At 55.6% G+C, this 23,711-nt stretch overlaps 1 protein-coding gene across 1 annotated transcript; it reads left to right on the top strand.

The window, feature by feature from the left end:
- The first annotated feature begins 2,576 nt into the window (after positions 1-2,576).
- On the top strand, positions 2,577-22,868 carry ARSG (arylsulfatase G). Its single transcript, XM_054394084.1, has 11 exons — positions 2,577-2,773; positions 3,093-3,280; positions 4,487-4,534; positions 4,643-4,754; positions 5,079-5,216; positions 8,556-8,746; positions 9,370-9,450; positions 12,875-12,983; positions 18,074-18,194; positions 22,137-22,227; positions 22,534-22,868. The coding sequence occupies exons 1-11, from the start codon at positions 2,577-2,579 to the stop codon at positions 22,866-22,868; spliced, it is 1,611 nt and encodes a 536-aa protein (XP_054250059.1).
- The last annotated feature ends 843 nt before the right edge of the window (positions 22,869-23,711 follow it).

The following is a 23,711-nucleotide window of genomic DNA, read 5'->3' as shown; positions in this document are numbered from 1 at the left end:
GATTGTTGTTGTTAACTGTGTCATCCTGGTGTCCCTGCCCAAAGTAAATGGAAGGGAGAGAGGTCTATGGGTTCAGCTCCCTTGGGTGTTGCTCAGTTCTTCTGGGTGGCTGCAGGTGCTGATGGGGGTACCCAGTGTATGTTGCATGGTACAGGGCCACCCGCTGGGGACCGGATGCTGCAAGAGACTGGGGGTTGGTGCAGGGACTGCTTTTAACCTGGGAAAGTGGTCCAGGATCTGCTGGTGGGAGCAGCTGGATGCTGGTGAAGGTGCCAAAGGGATAGGATTACATCCTGGAAAGGGTGAGCATCACTCACCTTAGAAACAGCTCAGCTGGGATGGTTACAAGGGGCTCAGCTGGACTTTGTCCCTTCATTTTTCTCCCAAAACCAATTCCAGTGCAGGGTGATCTCCTGCTCCATCCCTCTGCAGAGGGCTGACATAGGGCTGAGGTCACACTTATCCATGCCCAGGTCAATCCATGCTGTTCCTATGAAGGTGGTAGCTCAAGTCCATGCTTTCCTTGTTCCAGCTGGGCTCAGCTTCTGCATGAGGGAGTTGGACTGAAGCAGGGCTGCTCGTTCAAACCTCTTCCCTAAAAATACTCCAAGGCCTTTCCAAACAAATTGCAAAGAGAATATTTAATGGGAAAATAAAGGTGATTTAGGTACCATCAAACATGCCCAGATATTCAGTCTCCATTCTTTTTGCTGTTTGGCAGTTCAGGGCATGAAGGCTGAGCTCTGTGGGTTTGCAGTTATGGTGCAGAACAGGAGCTGGGCTCATGTGCATTGGGCAGCCTCTTCCATGGCTCAGCCCTCTCCTACAGCTCAGCCCACCAACCCACCACATCCCACCCCCTTAATTAATGTACCAAGAGCTTCCAGGCTCTGGGATGGAAGTTTCTAAGTGGATGCTCTGGGCTATGAATTATGGAGAAGTCACATCCCTGCAGTGCTGCGCCAACAGTTCTGAAGCTGCTGCTCTGAGCGACAGCCCAAAGCTTTTAAAGATGTGAGCAGCAAAACCTGGGAATAATTTGCTTTGCCAGCTGCAAACCTCTTGGCCTACAGATGGGGCTCATCCTATTCCCTCTCCTGCCTCCTCCTGTCATCTCCTCCTCTTTTATTCTCCAGTATTCCTCCCTCTCCTCACCCTCTCATTTTGTCTTTGTGGATGTTGTCCTGCTTAGCTGTGGTGACCATCCCATGGGAGCTGTGTTCTCCATGGCACATTCCTCCCCCAAGGTTGCTGGTACCAACTGCAGAAATTTGCCACAGTACTGGTCCCAGCTGGGTCCCACTGGCCCCTGGCCATCCCCATCTAGCAGCAGGTCCTGTGCCATCTACACAGCCAGTGCAGAGCTCCTCATGCAGGGCTCAGCAGGGTTTTGGCAGATCTCTGCAGCTTCATCTCCCTTTGGCCATAACTGTGCTCAAGATGATGTATTTCACAACCCCATCTCCACCACTGGTCTTTTGAGTATTTGTCCTTGAACCTTTCCATCACTGGAGGCCAAATCCTGCCCTAAAGCCAGGTATTTCTAGGGTTTATTCCTTTCTGGGTTCATTTGAATTTCTGCATTTTTGCCTCTGGGACAAGTCCTCGATGGTTGTCAGCTGGGCTGCTGCCTGCTCTGACCCATGGGCAGCAGTGGGGCAAGGTGAGCAGAACTGACGTTAAAAGTGAGCTCTAGAAAATTCTCAGTTTTTACATATGAAGGCAATACCCTGCACATTCCACCCCTCCAAGGGCTGTGACATCCCCAGGGATGTCAGCACTGCAGGGACCATCCCAGCATGAGCTGGAAATGCAGGAAAGGGATGCTCCTTGTTTCCAAGTCCTTTCCAGTTGAGCCATCGTGAGCCAGACAGCAAATAATACAACTTGAAAGGCAAAGTCTTGGTGCCTGGATTAGCCTTTCTGTCCCAGTGCAGGAGGGCTCTGTCAGGTCCTGACTGTGTCTTGTTTCTCTTGCACAGGGGATGCTGTAGCCATGCAAGGTGAAGGATGGACCAAGAGATACCAGCAGAGCCACAGCAGTTATTGATCCACCTGCAACAAGGAGGCCAGGGCTGCAGCGAGCTGAGGAGTGTGGTCTGCAGGGCAAAAGGTGTTTGTTGTGTGTGTGAACATCCCCTGGGCTGTGGTGAGGGAAGAGGAGCTGGTGCTGGAAATTGAACACACTTCTGGAGGGAAAAATACCACTTTGGTCTGGTGTCTAATTAGATATTTAGCAGGAAGGAAGGGAAGTTAAAAATAGAGTGACAGTGACTTCAAAGGGTGGTTTTGACTTCCAAGAATAACACCTTTGCTGATGCTGATTTCAGGAATATCAGCTGTGCCTGGGTGTGAAAGATGCAGGAGGTGTTGCAGCTCCATCAGTAGCCAAGGGAGGAAACCTGGACCTGCCAGTCCCTGACCTGGCCTCGAGGGAGCAGCGAGGCAGGGGACATTTGCATCACTTCGAGGGCCCCTGGAGAGCTCAGCTGCACCCACAGGGACACCACAGAGGGAGTCTGGGCAAGACAAAGGCAGCAGTGCCCCAGTGTGGGTGGGAGGGGACGTGTGGCACCATGGGGAGGCCCTGGGCATGGGCAGTGCTGGTGCTCTCTGTGGTGCTGGTGGGGCTCTCAGCTCCATGTGTGGCACACAGGCAGCCCAACTTCATTGTCATCCTGGCAGACGATGTGGGCTGGGGAGATCTGGGGGCCAACTGGGCAGAGACGAAGGAGACCCCACATTTGGATGAGTTGGCTGCTGAAGGGACAAGGTAATGTCTGTTCCCCTTCCCTGACCCTCTCCAAGCATCCCTGGTTACTCTGTCCCACAGCAAAGGGCAGTCCACTCCCCTGGGGCTGGCAGGCAGAGAGATTTCGTTGATGTGCTCCTGGGTACCACTGGGAGAGTGGCCAGAGCCTGGCACCTCACACTGCAGGTCTGTCTGTCCCCACTATGACCTGCAAGCTTCATCCCCCACTTCAGATTCTCATCCCTGGGGTGGAAGGGGATGGATGCAGGGGAGCAGGAAGGAACAAGGCAGCTTTGGACCACGCAAGGGCTTGCTGGTGAAGGCTCCTTTTGTTTTCCAGGTTTGTGGACTTCCACTCAGCTGCATCCACTTGCTCCCCATCCCGTGCCTCTCTGCTGACAGGGCGTCTCGGGGCACGCAATGGGGTCACCCACAACTTTGCTGTCACCTCACTTGGTGGCCTGCCCCTCAATGAGACCACCCTGGCTGAGGTCCTGCAGCAGGCTGGGTACAGCACAGGGGCTATAGGTAACAGCTGCCCTGCCAAGGGTGGGGAGATGGTGTGGGGGGGACAAAGATGCTCATGTCCATGCCCTGCTGAGGAGGTATCACAGGGAGTTAGGTGAAATCCTGGCAATTAAAGGAAGTCTAGAGGATCTAGAAAGGCTGAGAGCTGGGTTTGTTCAGCCTTGAGAAGGCTTAGGGGAGACCTTATCACCATGGACCAGGACATAAGGGTGGCTACCAGGAGGATGGAGACTGCCTTTTCACAAGGAGTCCCATGGAAAAGACAAAAGATGATGAGGACAAGTTACTGCTGAGGAGATTCCCATTGCACTCCAGAAGAAAATGTTTCCCTGTGAGAACAGTGAGAGATTGGAATCATCTCCCAAGGGAAGCAGTGGAGAAGTATTGGATTCCCCTACATTGGACAGCTTGAAGACTCAGCTTGCCAGGGTGCTGGGCCAGCTCATTTCAGCTCCACTCACCTAGAAAGGCTGGAGCAGGTGATCCTTGGGGTCCCTTCCAACCTGGCATTCTGTGATTCTCTGATCACATGGGGCAGATTTTGCACCTCCCCTTGGATTTTGCCATCCCAAGTTTAAAAATCTTCATTTTCAAACATCCTGCTTGAAGTGCAGACCCACCCCAGTTCTCCACTGAAGCTCTAATTGCTTCACCTCACAGGGAACCTGCTGGGTTCGCCTTAGCAAACCTGACAATGCACAGCAGCTCTGCCCTCCTGCATCCCACCTGCTGGGAGTGTGAGTGCCACTGCCTCCGTGGCTTTGAGCACCCTCCTGTCACCATGGGTCCCCTCATCTTGCTCAGGCCCTAGCTGGCAGCCAGCCCTTTGCACCTGCAGAAAATCCCTCAGTTTCTCCTTTCCCCCATAGCTTTTGCAGTTCTCCTCCTTGGATCAGTACTTTCAGTGGGTTGTTCTTTCCAAGCTGGTTGTTTGGGAGGGCTTAGAAAGTCAGCTCTGAACACAAATGCATGAAGGAGCCTTTAAGGCTGGGAACAGTGGCTTTGCACAGGCAGGAGATACCTTCTGCTTTTTTTTTTATGAGTTTCCCCAAAAGCAAAAGGCATTCTGCAGCTGTGCCCAGGACAAACAAGTGACTTCTCTTGCTAGATTAAACCCCCCAGCAGTGCAGGAGCCTTGTGGGTGCTGGCTGGTGGTGGCTGTAGCTGTGTTGACCTCTAAGATGATGTTCTGTGGCTTCCATGCAGGCAAGTGGCACCTGGGACACCATGGCCGCCATCACCCCAGCTTCCGTGGTAAGGGCTGTGCTGGTGGGGACAAGCTGAGCACCTCCTGGTCACCTTGTCCCTGCTGAGCACCTCCTGGTCACCTTGTCCCTGCTGACACCCCCCCTTGCCCCTCAGGCTTTGATTACTTCTTTGGGATCCCCTACAGCCATGACATGGGCTGCACGGACACCCCTGGCTACAACCTGCCTCCCTGCCCGCCCTGCCCACAGCATGGCACGGCTGCCAGGTACAGGGGCATGGGGGGGTGTCGAGTGGTGGCACTGGGAGGTGGGTATTGCACTGGTGTCCCCTGCCCTTTGCTGTGGGCACCTCCCCTTATGCTTCATGCATCCAGTGTTCCCTCTGTGCACCCTGCAGCAGGATGCAGGTCAGGGGGGAGGGTGGGTGGGTCAGTCCCTGCAGGGCATTGTGCCATGGGGGCACTGGCATCATCCTTTTTCTTCTCCCCTCCTTGGCTTTCTGCAAAGCCAGGAGAACAGCCAGGCTCTGGGGCTGCTGCCACACCAGTCCCCACTCTGGTGACAAGTGAGGGGGGGCTTCTTCCCAGCAGGGTGGCAAGGAAGGACTGCTACCCAGAGGTGGCCCTTCCTCTCTTTGAGAACATCACCATCATCCAGCAGCCTGCCAACCTCAGCAGCCTGGCAGCGCGCTATGCCCAGGAGGCAGCGGGCTTCATCCAGCGGGCCAGGTGAGCTGCCACCCCCTGCCCCCTGCCCCCTTCACAAGGCTGCTCGGGTCACTGCTGCCCTGTCCTCTTCACTGGAAGAGCCTGTGGGTCACTGCAAGTCTTCTGCATCGTGTTGGTGCAGTGCCAGGGGGCATGGGTGTTGCCTTATGATCCTTAGGAAGCAGATCTGGGGTCCCCGTGGCTTGGCTCCTGTGGTAGTTTTAGGTTTCAACCCACCACAGCTCTCCAGACCACTGGAGAAGGGAGAAGCCACCAAGGTTGTCACCAGTGTGGAAGCCTTTTGGTGCATCTGTTCCTAAGGGATTGTGTGTGTCTGAAACCACCATCACAAGGGAGATCAAAGCCTCTGAGCTGGGCTGTGCCTCCTTCCTGGGGGTAACATGCAGTGAGATACCAGGAGGGGTGAAGGAAATGCTGCCAACCCTCTGACCTCCATCCCTCCATCACAAAGATATGGAGACACAGGTGAGGTGGCAGCAGGGTGCTGGAGTTGTCTTTGTGGGTAGGAGTTGCTAGTGGGTGTGCAGGAGCAGGTACTGGATGAGTGCCCACAGCAACTCTGGCAGTGGGACCAGAGCAGCATCCAGAGGTGTTTAAACCTGTCCTGTACATGGGAGTCGATCCATTGTGGGGACAAAATGCTTTGGGATCCCTCAGCTTCAGGGTCTGCCTTCCCAGTTGCATGGGAATACGAGGAGCCAGGGCATGTCCTTCCCCAAGGAGCAAAGTGTCTCCCTGCTAGGTTGTGTAATGCTAATCCCCAGTATGGGTGGATCATGAGCTGTGACTCTGCAGAACACTCCCCACAGCCAGGAGGGAAGTGCTGCCAGGCAGCCCTGTCCTGTGCCCATGTCCAGGCACAACACAGACAGGGGAAAGGGCCACAGTGGGCTGTGCTTGTGGAAGGATTTGGCTAATGGGGGCAGATGAAGGGCTAGGCAGGGAGCAGTCTGTGGGGAAATGTCTCCTTATAAGCCTGGGTACTGCTTCATGCTTGTTTATTCCCTTTGGCTGCCAAGAATTGGTGGCAGTGTGGCACGGTCAGGATGTCCCACCTTGTCAGAGGGCGAGAGGGTACTCAAGCAGTGGGCAGCAGTGAGTGGTCCCTCCTGCTGTGCAAACCTCCAGCCCTCTATCTAGGCTGTGAGGCAGCTGTGAGGCTGTGAAGCCAAGTGTGTAAGCTCTGGGTTAATAGGAAAAGCCTTTAAACTCCCAGTAGTGTTTTGGGGTTATCTGCGTTCACGGAGAACAGGATTAAGCAGGTGCCTGCCTTTTCTCTCCTTCTCTTTGATGGCTTATTCCAGTTTTCCTCTGCCTGACTCATTCATTACAGGGCAACAAAAGAACACTGGATTTGTCATCTCAGTGTTTTGTTAACCAGTCCTGTCAAGGTTGAGCAATTCATGGTGGTGAGGCTTGGCTCTGCCTGGGACACTCAGAGCGCAGCACACATGGGAGCAAAAGTCAGGGACATTTGTCTGAAGTTATTGATTACATGTTTGATTGATTCTCAAAGAGAATGCTGACAGAAACATAGAATCACAGAATGGCTTGAATTTGGAAGGGACCTTAAAGATCATCCAGTTCCAAGCCCCCTGCCATAGGCAGGGACACCTCTCACTAGCCAGGTTGCTCAAAGCCTTATCCAGCCTGGTCTTAAACACTTCCAGGGAGAGGGCATCCACAATTTCTCTGGGCAACCTGTTCCAATGTCTCACCATCCTCACTGTAATGTGCAATCTAAATCTCCCCTGCTCTAGTTTCAAACCATTGCCCCTTGTCCTATCACCACAGCCCCTTATAAATAGTCCTTCTCCAGCTTTTCTGTGGCCCCTTCAGGTACTGAAAGGCCACAAGAAGGTTTCCTCAGAGCCTTCTCTTCTTCAGGCTGAACTCTCTCAGCCTGGCTTCATAGGAGAGGTGCTCCAGCCCTCTCCTGTGGCCCCCCTATGACCCTCTCCTATGGCCTCTTTGTGGCCTTCTGACACATGTCCATGTGGAAAGCAAGCAGGATGTTCAGCTGAATGCTGTTGTGGTCGGGAGTCCATCTGGATGTTGGAGTCCTGAGACTGGGGCTGAGAGAAGTAGCTTTCCCCGCTCTAGGGTCTTTGGCATGCCAAGGGGAAAGGTGCCACATAGCCTTTTGAAGCAGCACTTTGCAGGGGATGCCTCAGCACCCTCCATCCACAGTGTTTTGCAGGGGCTGGGCAGGGTGCTGGGGACATGCAGCCCTTTGCTGAGCTGCGGCACTGCTGGGGAAGGATGTGGCAGGTCCGGGCAGGATGGGATTTACTCATTTTCCATCCCCAGGTGGGTGCTGGGCAAAGGAAGGAAGTGCCAAATCCCACGTCAGAGGGGCCCCGAAAGCTTCTGGAGTTGGCGATGGGGTGGCCAGCCCCCGGCGCCTGCGCGGGACGGGGCACGGCCCTGGGATCCGGCCTCTCCTGGCTGCTCACCATCCCACCCTTCCCCTCGGAGGTCCCTGAGGAAGAGCAGGCCTGGTTGGAGGAGATAAATATAGCTGTAAACAAGAAAACAGGACGTGTCCTCTGCTGGGTTGGAGGCAAGCACGCAGCGGGCAGCGAACGTGCTGTGGTCCCTGTCCAGGGCTGCATGGGGTCCGGAGCTGCGTCCTGCTGCTGCTGCTCATCCGCTGCTGCAGTCACCAGTGGGGTCAAGATCTTGCTGGGGAGCAAGAGGAGGGTGGATTTAGACATTAGGAAGAAGTTCTTTACTCTGAGGGTAGTAAGACACTGGAACAGGTTGCCCAGAGTAGTTGTGGATGCCTTATCCCTGGAAGTGTTTAAGACCAGGCTGGGTGAGGTCTTGAACAACCTGATCTAGTGAGATGTGTCCCTGCCTGTGGCAGGGGCGTTGGAACTGGATGATCTTTAAGGTCCCTTCCAGCCCAAACCATTCTATGATTCTATGAAAATGGGCCCTGAGAGAGAGGGGAGGGAGGCAACTGGGTGCCAGGGGTGTGCTGATGCAGGGTGTTTGGTTGGTGGTTGGTATGCTGCTGGAGATGGAAATAAGGGCAGGCTTGTCCCCAGTGGAAGGACAGTGAACAATGAGGAGAGATTTAGCAGGAGAAATGGCTTACACTGAGCCAAGCATCCCCCTGCAAGGAGAGAGTGGCTGCCTGCAGAGTTGGCAACTGGCTGAGGGTAGTTTTTCCCCCAGGAGCTGTGGCAGACGTTGAGATGGCTGCAGAGTTCCTGGGAAGAAGGACCACTGGTCTGTGTCCCCAGCCTCAGCAGTGTCACCACCCAAGTGACCTCCTGCTGCTCTTCCCCTCCCCTGACCAAGCTGAACTCTCTCCCTGTCTTCCCTGCACAGTGACAGTGGCCGCCCCTTCTTCCTCTACCTGGCACTGGCCCACATGCACGTCCCACTGGAGGTCCCCTCGCTGCCACCATCTGCCTCGGGCATCTATGGAGCCGCCCTGAGCGAGATGGACTCCTTGGTAGGATGGATAAAGCAGGTGGCTGACAGCCAGGGCAAGGGCAGCACCCTGCTGTGGTTCACAGGTACAGCAGGAAAACCAACCAGCCGTGGTGGCTGGAGGTGGCACTGCTGGCTGCACTGGCACCAGCCCCAGGGATGTGCAGGGGTGGTGGGGGGTCAGGACCTGTGTTTGTCCCCTTCCCTCCATGCTCCTGGCTGTTCTGTGGATGGGGAGTGATCAGCAGGCACAGCCAAGCTACCCCCAAATAGGGACAGGGGTCCTGGGCTACTGTGGCCACTCAGCTGTGTCCCCACCCTGCCACTCGCCTTTGGCTGAACCGGCAGGGCCCTGCCTAATTAGACCACAAATCCTCACTCATTAAGAAGCCCAAATCCGCTCTCTGAGCAGCTGCCTAATGAGGATGTCTTGCTCCCGAGGACAGGAACCGCTCCACTGCTCATTAACACCCAAAGCTGGTGGCAGCTGTGTCCCCCCAGCCCCTCACCCAGCACCTGGGCAGCCCCAGCCCTTGGAAATAAACTTTCAGAAGTAAAAGACAGGAAGCCCCTGCTCTTGCTGACATGGGACTGCAGCATGGGGATGGGAAAGAGGGATGGAGAGGTTGCTTGCCCTTGCTCCCTACCCCATTGTGGGGGTGTCTCCTGGTCCTGGTATTGCTCATGGGGGCGTTTCTTTCTCTTGCAGGTGACAATGGCCCCTGGGCACAGAAGTGTGAGTTGGCTGGACGTGTGGGGCCGTTTGTGGGGGCCTGGCAGAGGCAGCGAGGTAACCTGGCAGTGTTGGGGGGAGGGCTCTGTGTTCCCTGGGGTGCAGGGGGGCTGCTCCACAAACCCCACTTGGGGGAACATGGGCACAATTTCACCTCCCAGCCTTTCCACTGGCTGCTATCCAGGGCTGTGTTGCCCTGAAAACACCCCAGAATGATTCTGTGTTTTCAAGCAGTCAAGTTTTCCACTAAAACTGCTGCTGGGGGGGCCCAATCCCTGTTATCCCAGAGCTCAAGGTGAGTAGCTGCTGCTTTTGGAGATGGGATAATGCTGGGGGGGGGGGCAATTCCTGTTATCCCAGAGCTCAAGGTGAGTAGCTGCTGCTGCTTTTGGAGATGGGATACTGCTGGGGGGCCTCAATTCCTGTTACCCCAGAGCTCAAGGTGAGTAGCTGCTGCTGCTTTTGGAGATGGGATACTGCTGGGGGGCCTCAATTCCTGTTACCCCAGAGCTCAAGGTGAGTAGCTGCTGCTTTTGGAGATAGGATATCTCTCCACCCAAGCACCATCAGCTCTGGGTGGGTCTCGCAGCCCTCAGCCCCAGCCCAGCCCTCCCGGCACTGCTGGACTCCGCTTTTCTTTCTCTCCACCGTTTGTTGGTTGTTTTTTTTTCTGCCTTTTCTCCCTTTCCGGCCAAGCCATCTGCTCGGTGGGTTTCTTTCAGCCCCAGCAGCCAGAGGCATGCATGAGTCAGGCGCTTCCCACTTCTGCTTGTGTTAGGCAGAGCGAACGCGCCCCGGGCTGGCTTCCCCTCTCCGCCCGGGGTCAGCGCGGAGGGAGCGTTGGCGGCGGAGGGGCCACGTTCCCTCTCTCCTCCTCCGCTTCCTGACACCCAGCTTTCCCATTCACAAAGATCTTCCCTGGGCTGGCCTCGGGATGAAACCGTAACCTTAATTTATTTTCTTTTCTCTCTTTTTTTTTTTTTTTTTTTTTTTTTTTGAGTAAACAAACCGTGCTGCCGACCTGGGCTGCTCTTGAGCAACCGGCGGTCACAAGCCCGAGCAGATGGGACAGGCAGTCCAGTGCTCAGGAACAAAGCTAGCAAAACACGGCCCCTTTCCAGCTTCTTGCTGTCCTGGGAAAGCACCCCGAGCCCTGACTGGTGGGAGGCTGGGGAGGACATCAGGCTGGCAGAGCACTGGGATGAGGACCCTTCAGGATTCGGTGGTCCTGCTCTGGGAGGGAGGTTGGACTCGATCTCCAGAGGTCCTTTCCAACCCCTAACATCCTGTGAGCCTGTGACATGGTTTAATGGCTATGGTGGGGTCTTAGGTTGATGGTTGGACTGGATGATCTCAGAGGTCTTTTCTATATCTGGGAAGGATGGCTCCTGAAATCCCTCAGCCGGTTGGTGCAGGGATGTTTTGAAAACCAGCTGGGTGTTAGTGTCTGCTGCCTGCTCCTCCAACACTGCAAGCACCCACTGGGGTGGGTGGGAAGGCTTGACCATCCCATCCCAGGGATATCATCCTCAAAGGGGAAAAAAAGCTCTTTGAGGGGCAGGAGGGCAGGGGGAGGACAGGGTGCTCACATAGCTTGGGGTTTCCTTCTAGGGTCCAACCCAAATTCCAGGGATGTTTTCCACTGATTTCAGGTGGAGAGCAGCACATCCATGTGTGTCATGTCCCTGCTCCTGCTGGGTGCTTCCCATGGCCCCCCAGAATCCCATCTCCCACCTTGGGGCCAAAAGCCCAGCAAGAGGTGCTGGGATGGAGATGTGTTTTTTTGGGGGATGTGATGCTGACTGTGTGAGACAGGTTTGGGAGGCCCTTTGCTGAGGACCTGCTGTGTGCGGTGGGAGGGGGACCAGTGGTTTCATCCTGGCATGGGAATGCTCAGTTCAGCTTTCCTGGAAAACCACAACTTCTGCAGTCCCCACAGCAGCAGGGCTTTGGAGAAAAGTCCCTGCTTGGGTTTGGGATGGCTCAGCCCCATTTTCTGCCCAGAGTGTTAATGTGAGCTCATTCATGGGCAGCTCCAGCATCCTGCCCAGTCAGAGGGACTGGGGTGGCTAGAGGGAAATACCCACCCGAGGTCCTGCCGGAGACCGCCTGACCTTGTGCAGACACCCCTTAAAATGCAGTTTCCTTACTGGGAGGATGAGTTATTTAATGTGTGCTGAAAGGGGGGACTGCTGTTAATTGCCATTAATTGCTTTAAATGCTGTAATTTCCTAGGGTGTCTGAAGGCAGGCAGGCACCTTGCCCACGCTGTCTGGGGTGTGTGTTGGAAGTGCTGTTATGTTTCCAACAGTCCCAGGACACCTCAGTGCTGGTTGTGTCCCACCACTTCAGGCCCCAAAGAGGGAAACACCAGAAATTTGTGTGAGGAGTGGCAGAGACTGAGGATGTGCCTGGCCCATGCCAGCAGGATGGGCAGCAGAGTCAGAAACCTTTTCCATATCCCTCATGCTGCTGGTGCCATGGCATCAATATGTGCCATACATGTCCTCCTCCACTCTGAGCATAGGATCAGCCCAGATGCCTGTAGCTCCAGGAGGTGACTCCCAGAGAGGCCAAGCCGGGGTGGGGACTGTGGAGGAGCTTGGAGTGGCTGTGCCACGGCAGGGACCTTGCCTTGCTCTTGGCTGTGCCCAGAGGAAATGGCTTTGGGTGAGCGCCGTTGCCATGTGCACACTGAAAGGCAGCAGACAAAGGCTGTGCCTGGGAAGTTTGCTCCATGAATTGGGTTGGGATTTTCTGTTTGCCCCATTCCCAGCCCCTTCCCCTGCCAGCTACCTGGGGGGTCCTTTGGGATATGGCCAATGCAGAGGCTCTCTAATACCCTTCCCTCCATTTTGGTGCTCAGCATCCCAGGTGGAGGAAGAGACCTGCCAGCTCCCCCATGCCCTGCATCTCAAACCCAAGGCAAGGACACAGCAGGGACGTTTTGGGTGCTGGCAGGGAAACAACTGCCCAGGTTAATTAGCTGGCAGGAGGGTTCTCATCAGGGTGGGGTGGTTAATGAAGCAGGTTGCCAGCAGACTGGGAGGCTGGTGGTGCTTTTCCTTGCAGAGGGCAGCAGCCCACCTGCATGGGACCATTCCCAGCCACTGCAATTAATTGCTATATTTCCCACCAGCTCCATATTCTCACCCCAAATCAAAAGTGGGTAGAAATGTGGCAGCTCTGGCACTCAGCTGCTTTTCTTATCACTCACTGGAGCAGAGGAGAAACACAAAGTGGTGCCAGACTGAGGCCCCTTTCTTCTCCCTTACTCTATTTCTTTTAAAAATTCATGTAACTCTTCTCCATCCCCTGACCCAGCTCCCTTTCCAGTGAAATCATCCTCTTTTGGGGTCTTTTACTCCATCTTGGCCTCTGAGTAGCTCCTTTCCCCGGGAAACTCCAGGCCAGGAGGTTTTCCCATCAGCACAGGTCTCCTGGACTGTGGGATGCTGACCGTTGCCCTTTTCTCTTGCAGGTGGCAGCTCTGCAAAGCAAACCACCTGGGAAGGAGGGCACCGGGTGCCAGCAGTGGTGTACTGGCCTGGGCGCATCCCTGCCAACAGGACAAGCAGTGCTCTGCTCAGGTAAGAGCCCAGCTGGATCACCCTGGGGAGCAGGGCAAGCCCTCTGCCCTAGTTTGGAAGGACTCACGCTGCCCGCACTGGGACCTAGGCGATGATCTGGATTTTGGCAGCAGCAGCAGCAGCTACCCGCGCTGGTTATTGCCTGCCTTGTGCCAGACCCTGCACTTTTGTCCTCTCCTAAGCCCCTAAGACTTCATGCTTCAGCAAAGAGGAGCTGAAAGGGCTTTTTGTGAGGCTGGCACTGCCGTTAGCCAGCGCTGGGCTCCTTGTGCCTCCTGCCCGCGGTGGCCGAGTGCCTCCCGATAATTAAAAGCTGACGATGTTCTCTCTCTCCACCAAGAAGCAGGCTTAGGCTTTGTGGTTGGTGAATGGCTTTATGTGGAGCAGGGTGCGGTTGTGGGAAAGGTTGGACGGGAGGCGGCCCCTCTGCAATCAGCGCAGGATGCGGCCGGGCTGGGAGGTGGCAAGTTTCCGGCGAGAGCCGAGGGGAAACGCTGCTGCTGCCTGCTGCTCCTCGCCGAAACCTTTGCACCGCGGAGGGTGGCATGGAGGAGTCCTCACTGCAGCTGTATTGCACCTCTGCATGCAGCAGTTGCATCTCTCCTTCTAGGAGCTGCACCTCTGAATGTGGCAGTTGCAGCTTTCCCTTGCAGCAATTAAACCTCTCTTTGCAGCACTTCTGCATGCAGCAGTTGCACCTCTCCTCGCCGCAATTGCAGCTCTCCATGCAGCAGCTGCCTCCCTCTTCAACCCCACCCCCACCCCACTTTGCAGCAAATGCATGGTGGGGGCACAGCCTGGGCTGGGGGCAGTGCAGTGGGGATGCTTCACGCCCTTTCATCCCTTGAAACACCAAATGGTGGAGGTCAGGGTGGTGGGGCATGGGGGTTTGCTGGGTGTTGGGAATATCCCAGCTGCTTTGAAGCAGGTCCTGACTGGTGGGCCCTGAAGGCCTTGGGTGTTTTCTGAGATCCATGAGATAAGATGGAGCCATTTAGTCCTTAAAGGGCCTGAGGTCAGCTCTGGGAGCTGGAAATTTGCAAGCAAGGGAAGATTCTGGTGGAGGGGGTGGGGTGCAGGCAACCCTGAAGGAGAAATCCCTTGGGTTTCTCCTCCAAAACTTTCTCCTCCATGGCTGGGTGATGGACTGACTGCTGGGACATAGGGCAGAGCTGACAACCTGCTCAGGCAGCCAGGGCAGTGCAGTGCAGGATCAGTGCTGGCCCCCATCCCCCAAGTCCCACCTCCCCCCAACCTCCTCACCCCACTGCACACAGCTGTGGCCCTGCCACTGAGCTCAGGCATCCCATTTATCTCCTCAAAGACCTTATCTCCTGCATTTCCCAGCTCCAGTCCAGCAGGTTGGACAACTGGAAATCTTGCAAGCCATCAGCAGCATGAGGTGTGCTGTTCCCCAGGCTCTTGGGAAGCAGCTCTGCAGCTTCCTGGGAGTCACAGTGTGCCTGATGTCCTCCCATAAGCCTGGCATTGCCACAGGGCCATGCCTGGCCGGTGTGAGGTGATGCCCTGGCATCAGGAAGAGGCCACCCCCGTGTTGGGGAAGCAGCCTGGGGAATGTGAGTGATGGCTTAAGCTCAGAAAGTTGTCATCACTGTGGTCTTAGCCCTGCTCTGAGCTTTTGGCCAGGGAATGCAGGAGCATGCAGAGGGATGTGGAGGACAGGGGTTGCTTGGTGCTTGCAGTGCCTCAGGGCAGGAGCGTTTTCTCTGTTCACAGAGCCACCCTTGGGGACATCCCTTGAAGGACAAGTGTGTGCTGGGCTGGCTTCTTGCTGCCCTCATGAAATAGGGTGGTTCAACACTTGTCCCTCCAAGCTGCCAGGGAAGCCCAAGGAGCTGGAGAGGGAATGAAATCTGTGTGCAGATGTGGCTGGGAGACTTCTGCTCGTGAGGAGGGACTCCTGCCCTGTGGGATCCCCCGGGAAGAGCAGGAACTGGGTGAGGGCAGGCATTAACCACCTGCATGAGCCTCCTTCTGCCCCTGAGGTTATGAAAACGCTGACAGCCTTGGCCATGCAGCTCAGAACACCCTGTGCCTTGCCTCTCCCTAGCTCCACAGCCTCCCTGGTGCAGGGAGTGGAGAGGTGAGTGAGGGTGAGTGTGCCTGGGGGCTGGAGAAGCTGAAGCCAGCAGAGAAGTGCTGAGGCATCACCACAGACCTGCACCTGCATGCTGGGCTCTGCACAAACTGCCTCGTTGGCTTTTCTTAATTGTCTTTAATTGTTGGAGCCACCTGCAGAGCTGCTGCCCTTCCCTGCCCCAACCCAAAGAAGGGTAGGGAAGAAGTAGGTCAGTGGGGTGGTGAGGAAACCAATTGCACCACTCTGGCTGTGCTGGCAGTGTGGGGCTGGGCAGGTTGGGCAAACTGGTTGGGGTGTGGGCAGAGCTGGTTTGGCTGCCTGCAGCTGCCTGCACCACGTCCTTGCAGGGGCTGGGCAATGCTCATCCTGCCCAGGATGCATGCTGGGCACCTCTGCCCCTCTCTAGGTACTGCTAAGCCCCCTTGCCCTCAGCCTTTTGGGTGGCAGCAGGACACTGGAGTGACTTTTATTAAATGTCTCTTGGCAGGGACTGGGGCTGGCAGCATGGCTTCCCCTTCCCCAGCTTGTCTTCTGAGATGTGCCTGCTGCTAGGGCCTTTGTTTTCATGCCAGTTTTGACCAAAATCCTATCTTTTGATGCCTTTTTTCCATGGGTTAAATCTACTCCCTACCTTTGACCACCTCTGTCCTCAGGCATGTTGTCCTCCCACCTTGGTGATGGCTTCCAGCAGTCCCCATCCATGAGGTCAGGGCTGTTTGGAGCAACCATAGAGTGTCCATGTGCACTGTGCTGGAGGTTGGGTCATAGAATTATAGAATACATCAGGTTGGAAGGGACCCTCAGAGGTCACCTTGTCAAAAGCAGGGACATCTTCAGCTAGACCAGGTTGCTCAGGGCCCCATCAAGTTTGACCTTGAATGTCTCCAGGGATGGGGCCTCAATCACATCCCTGGGCAACTTGTTCCAGTATTTCACTACCCTTGTTGTGAAGAACTTCCATCTAATGTCCAACCTCAATCTACTCTCTCATTTAAACCCATTCCCTCTCCTCCTCCCACCACAAGCCCTTCTACACAGCCCCTCCCCAGCCTTCCTGTAGGTCCCCTTCAGATATTGAAATGGAGCCATAAGGTATCCCTGGAGTCTTCTCTTCTCTAGGCTGAAGTTCTTTCGGCTTGTCTAGCAGAGGTGCTCCAGCCCTCTGACTGTCTTCATGGCCCTCCTCTAGACCCACTCCAGCAGGTCCATGTCCTTCTTGGACACAATACTCCAGATGAGGTGGAGCAGAGGAGAATGGCAGAATCACCTCTCTCAATCCTGAGGGTGCTGAGCACACGAAGCAGGGCCTGCTCTGGGTTGGCATTTCAGGTGGACCTGGGCTGAGCTCAAGGAGGTGGCCACAGGGATGTCCCTGCCTGGGGCACAGCAGGGGTTCAGGATGTGTTTGGGAGCCTCCTGGCTGGGCTGGCAGCAGGGGCTGCCTCCACGAGCACCGTCCTGGGGCTGCGCTCAGCAGTGTTTGTTCTTATTTGTTCTCTCCGTCTCTTAGCAGCTAAATCAAAACTGGTTCACTGGCAGATCTGGGGGCCTGCAGCTCGAGGCTCTCTTCTCTCTCCTCTCACACAGCCACCATCACACACTGAGCAGGAGCAGCATGGTGGCAGGAGCAGGGTGATGGGGCAGTGGCAGCACCCTGGGGACCCCTCAGTTTGGGGATCCGATGTTTTTGCCTCCCCCCAGCGGTTTCTTTGCCCTGACCAAGCCCACAGGGTTTGAGCCCCATGCTGCCAGCCCTGGGTTTTGCAGCCAGAAGGGTGTGGGCTGAGTCCCTGTTGGCTCCCATGCTATGACTGCATCTCCAGGGAGGGCAGTGCTGTGATGTGTGACTTGGCCATGCTGATGTCCTGCTGTCCCTTAGGGCTGTGGGACCCCCCCGGGGCAGGTGACTCCTTTTAGAGGTGTGAGGTCACCCTGTGACCATGGCTGTGAGAGGGAGGGATGCACTTGGTGGTGATGGTAGGGATAAGACACTTGTGCCATGCAGGAGTGGGACATGGAAGGTGGAGGTCAGATGTGGTGGCTGTGAGGGGACTGTCCCAGTCCTACTGGAGTTGAGTCCAGACCCCACTGGGCAACACAGCTGGTGGAGGGAGAAGCCTGTGCCAAGGCTATGTGAGGGGCTGGTGCCAGAACCAGGTGGTCCCTGTCCCACCACAGCAAGGGCTTGCTTGACCCATGGTCCCTCCACACCACGGGGATGTGCTGGCAGGTGGGGAATGGCCACGTCTGAACTTTGGCTCTGGGGCCGCAGGCAGCAGGCAGGAGAGCAGAGGCTCTCCCTCTCTGCATCCCTGTGGAGGTGGGGGGACATGAGGTCACCCACTCCTTCCCTGCATCCCTCCTCACTGGGAAGTGGCCAAGGGCAAGCCCCAAGCTTTTTTTTTGTGGCTGAGCACTGGAAGGGCTGAGGGGTGTTGGTGGGAGAGCACACACAGCACCACTCTCATTTTCCATGCTGGCCACCACGGCTCCTGCTGTGCCCTGCAAATGCCAGGCTGCACTTCCCTGGGGCCACAGGATCTGCTGGCACTGCCCTAAAAATCCCTCTGCCAGCACTTTCTGCAGAGGGTGACCTGCTGGCCTGCTCCATTTGTCCCACGGGGAGGAGGACAGGAGGGGGCTGCCCTGCTCCCCACTGTGCCCCTGCCCTGCAGGTGCAGGATTTGCTGGGCGTGGGGAGAGGCAGATCCTGGCTGCACCCATAGCGCCTGGCACGGAGCCATGCTGGGGCTGGGAGGTGTGGAGAGTGAGGGCTTGCCAGGGCCAAGTTCTGCTGCAGGCTGAGTTTAACCTTTTCTGCAGAACTCAGCTGTTGGGGTGGGTGATGGGAAGCAGCTGATCCACACTCCAAGGCACTCCCCTGCTATCAGTGCACCCCAAGTGAGGGGCCATGGGGTGCAGGTGGGCTTGGAGGGATCCTCAGGGGTGATTCACTCTGTGTTCTGATGAAAGCCACCTCTTTTCCCAGCACCCTGGACATCTTCCCCACACTGGTGGCCCTGGCTGGGGCATCCCTTCCCCTGAACAGACGCTTTGATGGCTTGGACGTGTCCCCAGCTCTCTTTGGCTGGTCAGATGTGGGGCACAAGGTAAGGCAGAGCCATCCTGCCAGTGACATCCCCCCTCTGGCAGCAGGTCCCACCACCTCTGAGCTAAACCAGGTAAGTGGGGGGGGGCAGAAAGGCTCAGAAATGGTGATGGACAGCCCTATGGGAGCATCATCCTGCTGGCCCGGAGGAGGAGGAGGAGAGCTGGAGACAGCTGCACCAAGGCTGGGCACAGGGTAGCAGGGTAAAAAGCCTTTTGGATTACTGAAGAGTTGTTGTACAGTTAATCATAAATGTGGGATTACAGATGCAATGCCTGTGCCTGCAGCTTGCTGTGCCACCCTGTGTGCCAGCTGTGTGCCACCCTGTGTGCCAGCTGTCCCAAGGGACGTTCAGGCTTGGCTGCCCACACAGCAGTGCCCAGCACCGTGTGTCTCCTTCCCAGTCACAACAGATCCATCAGTGTGGGAAAGAAAAGATCCCAGGGGCTCACACCTGGGGCAGCTACTTTCCTTCCCTTGTTAGATCAAGACATAATGATGCCCTCCTCCTCTCAGCTCCCGGGCTGGGAAATGTGCCTGCTGCTGGTGCCCAAGCAGGGCAGCCCTGTACCCTGCAGCTCTCTGCCCATACAATGGGAGCTGCTGACAGCTGCTGCAAGCCCACAAAACGTGGCCCACAGAACAAGCAGGATGGCCACGTACTCTGCTCAGAGTTGCACAAGAGTTCTGCAGAGTCGAAGGGAAAAACAACAACAAGAAGTGACTTTGATGGCAGCCCCACAGATAAAGTCTGATTTTGCCTTTAAAGCCTCCCCCTCCTGTGAGCACCACGAGCCAGCTCCCAGCAGGGCTCTTGGATTAGGTTTCTGTGTCCATCAGGGTTTTGGTATTTGCTTTGTAGTTATGGAACCCTCTGCTGAACCAGGAGATGAAGTGGGAGAGTGGATGGGATGCAGCTCAGCTCTGCTCCTCACTGGTCAAGCCTCTTCTCCTGCATGTGTGGTGCTGGGAGCAGGGATAGGTGGTTTGCTGGGAATGATGGTTTGTTGAGAGTGATGATTTGTTGGGAATGATGGTTTCCTAGGAGCAATGGTTTGCTGGGAATGATGATTTGTTGGGAGCAAAGGTTGCTGTGTGTCAGGGTGTGGTGGAGAGGCACAAGCCCACACCAGTGTCTCAGCCTGAGGAACAAAGTCCTGAGCTGCCATGCCCCCCAGCCTTCCCCAGTGTCCCCAGTGCTTTTCTGGGGCAGTTGTGCTTCAGTCCAAGGTGAATTAGCCCCTGCAGGGCTGGGAGCCAGGGTGGGTACAGACAGGTTGTTCCTGCCTGTCCTGGCAGTGTGAGCTGGGCACTCTCAGGGGATGGGATCCAGCTGCCAGCACTGCTGTGGGACAGGGTGACCTTGGAGGGGGACACACAGCACTCCCCTGCTCCGGCCTCACGGAGCCATCAGGAGCCTGTCCCTGCTCCCTCCCTTCTTGGCTCTGCCTTTCCTCTCCCACTTGAGAGCAGCTCACAGCAGCCCCCACTTTTTTATCTTCCAGGGTTTTCCTTGCCACCAGTCCTCCTGCAAGCAGTTCCATTGCTTGCCTCAGCACCCAGTTTCCACGCAGCTGGGGCTCCCTGCTGCCAGCTCCCCAGGGTAACCTTGCTGAGTGTCCCAGCTCAGCCCCAGCACAACCTGTGACAGGCCTGGGGTGATGCCAAGGTCCTGTTTGGAGTGAAGGCTGTTTGCAGTAAAAATAAACACATCCTCCAAGATCTAGCAAGGGTACAAGTGTCAGACAAATGAGCTCTTTCCATGAGCTGATTGGCAAAGGGGTGTGTGCCTGCCACCCCACTCTCCTTCCCTTGTGCAAACAGCCCCTGAGCACCGAGTTCAGACCAAGGGTTTTCTGGGGTGAAAAGGGTTTCCCCCTTCCCCTCCACCCCCCTACCTTTTAAAAAAGAAAATTAAAATAACAAAGTCACAGATTAATAGAGGAGCTGCAGACCTGGGAGTGTTTCTTGAAAGGGCTCAGTGGAAACAAGCTCCTTAATTATACAGTAACTGAAAAGAGATTTCCTCAGTATGGGGTTTTAAGAGGCAGGTTTAGGAACTCACTTGTTGGTAGCAAAGGAGCCTTGAGGGCATTAAGACTGAGATGGCAGCGTCCCAGCTGGACTGCTGAAGGTAGCTCTGACTGGCAGCAGGGTGTAGGCAAAGCTTTGGGGCTAGAAGCAGATGAATTGGTTCAGTTCCTGGCAACTTGGCTTTGTGGGCTCACAAATATTGTTGTCTAGAGAAGGGCAGCGAAGCTGGGGAAGGGTCTGGAGAACAGGTCTGGTGAAGAAAGGCTGAGGGGACTGAGGTTGTTTAGGCTGAGGAAGAGGAGGCTGAGGAGAGACCTCATTGCTCTATGTAAGTCCTGGAAAGGATGTTGGAGTGACGTGGTGGTCGGTGTCTTCTCCCTGGCATCAAGCAATAGAATGAGAGGAAATGGCCTGAAGTTGTGCCAGGGGAGGGTTATGTTGGAGATAAGGAACAAATTTCTTTGCTGACAGAGTGTCAGGGATTGGAACAGGCTGCCCAGGGAGGTGGTGGAGTCCCCATCCCTGAAGGTATTTGAGAAATATGTAGACATGGCACTCTGGGACATGGTTCAATGGCCATGGTGGTGTTGGGTTGGTGGCTGGACTCTGTGATCTTAGAGGGTTTTCCAGCCAACATCATTCTATGATTTCTGCTTCAGAGCTGTTTTATCCTGACCAAGAAGTGTCAGCAGGAGGACACTCTGTAAGCTGAGTCTCCTCCTTGCAGCAGGCTCAACACTGCACCATCTCTTCCACATTGCATCTGTAATTTTTTCCTCTAACCCATGATTTTAAAACCAAATTCCAGAAGGAATTTCCTTTTTGATTCACCTTCCAATGAAGGGCAATAAAGTAACCTGAGAGCATTTGGAAGTCACCCCCCATCCTGAATCCCAGCAGTTATGAGTTACCCACTGGTCCCCTGGGGTGGTGGCCACATCCTGATCAGGCAGTGTGGGATTGACCAAGGTGAGTGCCTGGTGGTGCTGAGTGCCAGGGTAGGGCTCCGCGCCGGGCACCTGCTCCGGCATCGCCGTGCGGATCAGCTGCGAACGCTGTTACTAAACTTGGCACCACAGCTGCCTACAACTCCAGCAGATGTTTCTCATTTTTAGCACAGTGGAAACTTCTTGAATCACTTTTCAACTCGATTCCCAGGGAGGAAATCTCGAGTGACTCATCCCTCGATGAAGCCATTGGCTCCATGGCAGATATTATCTGAGCGGCGAGCCCGCTGACCCGGCCGGCTCACTTGTCCTCTCCCTCCAGTGTGCCAAAGCAGTTGTCCTGTGTGGATCGAGTGTCCTAAATACCAAAAAGGAGAAATTTGACCCACCCTCCCCTTCTCTGCCTTCCTTCTCAGCCCCATTCCCTGTGCTGTTGTTAGGGAAGGGAGCGCTCGCACAGCAGGGTGAGTCAGCGACCGGAGACGGACCGGCAGCGATGTTCCAGCACCTCACCTACCCGAGCAGCCTCTGCCTCGCATGAGCTCACCCTCAGCTTGTGGCTTGCTGCTGGCCCCAGGCAGCAATTTGGCTCCTTTCAATGTCCCTGCCACCAGCTGAGCTGTGAGCAGTGAGGGAGACAGGAGTCTGTTGGCATGGGGCAGTCGTGGGGCACACAGAGCACCTGGGAACATCTTGACTCTGAAATAGTCTGCCCTGCTCTGCTGAGAGCCTCCACACCTTCATGATCCCCTTTTCATAGTAGAATTGGTCTGGGGAGGTAAATTCGGAGAGTAAAGAAGACACAGGAGTGATGCTGGTACCCTTTTGCTGTTGCAAAACTCAGTTGGTTGTTCAGAGGCCAGGGGCTAAACGTGTGTCCCTCAATGTGTGTCTCTTCTGGGTGTCCCAGAGCAGTTTTCTCTGCCGAGGGGCTGACAGTCACATTTGTGTTCTTCCTTCAGGTTCTGCTCCACCCCAACAGTGGGGCAGCTGGGAAGTATGGTGAGATAGAGACACTACGGCTGGCTCAGTACAAGGCTTTTTACACCACAGGTACTGTGTCCCTTTTAGAGATCATAAAGCCTGGGGCGAAACCTTCTGGAATTCATGGTTCCATGCAGATACAGGCAAAAACCAACTCAGGTTAATTCAAGCAAGAGCAAACCCAGCAAGGAGTAAATCCATGCCCTGCTGTGACTGCATGATGAGAGCCTCAGAAGCACTCTCAGACTAGCAGCAGGACCTGGGCTCCCAAAGCTGGGCCATGGTGGGATTGGGCCATCACAGATGGGTGAGGAATACCGAAAGGATCCCTGGGCAGCCTGGGACTCCAGAGTTTTTCTCTCCTTTCCTCTCTAGGAGGAGCAATGGCTTGTGATGGGAGCACTGGGCCAGCTGAGCATCACCAGCCACCCCTCATCTTCAATCTGGAGCGTGACATCCAGGAGCAGGAGCCTTTGGATGTGGCATCCAGAGAGTATCAGGCAGTGCTCCCTGCAATCAGCAGGGCTTATGCCCAAGCTCTGGAGGACATCATGACAGACAACATCACAGCTGCAGATTACTCCAAAGACCCAGCTGTGACCCCTTGCTGCAGCACACAGCATGTGGCCTGCAGGTGCCAAGTGCCAAGGTCTGGCCCAGCCATGCTGGAGCATCGACAGGAACGAAGAGCAAGGTGGCTTTGTCTCTGAGCAAGTGACTCCTCAGGCTGCTCCTCTCCCTGGCCTGCTGTCTGTGAACAGCACTCTTGTGCTCACTGGCTCCAGGCTAGAGGTTGGCCTTGGAGAGGAGGGATGGAAGGTGCAGTCACAGAATCAGAATCCCAGCATGGCGGGGGCTGGAAGGGACCTCTGGACATCTTCCAGTCCAACCCCCTGCTAAAGCAAAGCAGGGACACCCACAGCAGCTTGCCCAGGATCACAGTGTCCAGGTGGGTTTGGAATCTCTCCAGAGGAGATTCCACAACCTCTCTGGGCAGCCTGCTTCTGGGCTCCAGCACTCACAGCAAAGAAGTTTCTCCTCATGTTCAGTCGTTTCCCTTGCTCTGTGCTAGGAAGCAGGGAGGTGAGTGTGAGCACACAGAGGGTCCCTTTGCTGCAGAGCAGGACTGTCAGTCACCCTGGCAGAGCCAGGCACAGGTGGCTCTGGGCACATGGAAGGAGCCAAGCCTTGTGCAGGGCTCTTCAGCTAAGAGCGAGCCAAGTCCTGGGTTAAAGCTGCCCTCTGTGAGAGCTGGCTCTGGGAGAGAAATCCTCTAGGAAATTGGCTTAGCTTTCTTCTAAAGTGGACCTTACAGGAGCAGAAGGGAGGGGAGGAAGAGGCCCATCCCCTCTGAGCAAATCCCTTCTGGTGCTGAGAGCCTGGAATTCTTGTGGACACAGAGAAAATTCCTGGCTGGCAGGAGGTGAGTGCTCTGGGAAGTGGACCACCTGCCCCACCAGCTGCCAGGTGCTGCCAGGGTTGTGTTAGATCCTGCTGCCTGCCTATGAAGGATGATCCTGAGCTCCTCCTCATCCTGGGCAGGGTGCTGGGCT

This window comes from Indicator indicator, chromosome 29 (assembly GCF_027791375.1).
Source record: "Indicator indicator isolate 239-I01 chromosome 29, UM_Iind_1.1, whole genome shotgun sequence".
NCBI lineage: Eukaryota > Metazoa > Chordata > Aves > Piciformes > Indicatoridae > Indicator > Indicator indicator.
The sequence above is the reverse complement of the archived record's forward strand: the minus strand, read 5'-3'. Positions and strand labels throughout refer to the sequence as shown.

Excerpts from the sequence above, each read along its gene's own strand:
- ARSG (XM_054394084.1), top strand. The coding sequence starts at position 2,577 with ATGGGGAGGCCCTGGGCATGGGCAGTGCTGGTGCTCTCTGTGGTGCTG. Across the intron at positions 4,755-5,078 it reads CAGCATGGCACGGCTGCCAG|GGTGGCAAGGAAGGACTGCT; the intron begins GTACAGGGGCAT and ends TCTTCCCAGCAG. Across the intron at positions 5,217-8,555 it reads GGCTTCATCCAGCGGGCCAG|TGACAGTGGCCGCCCCTTCT; the intron begins GTGAGCTGCCAC and ends TTCCCTGCACAG.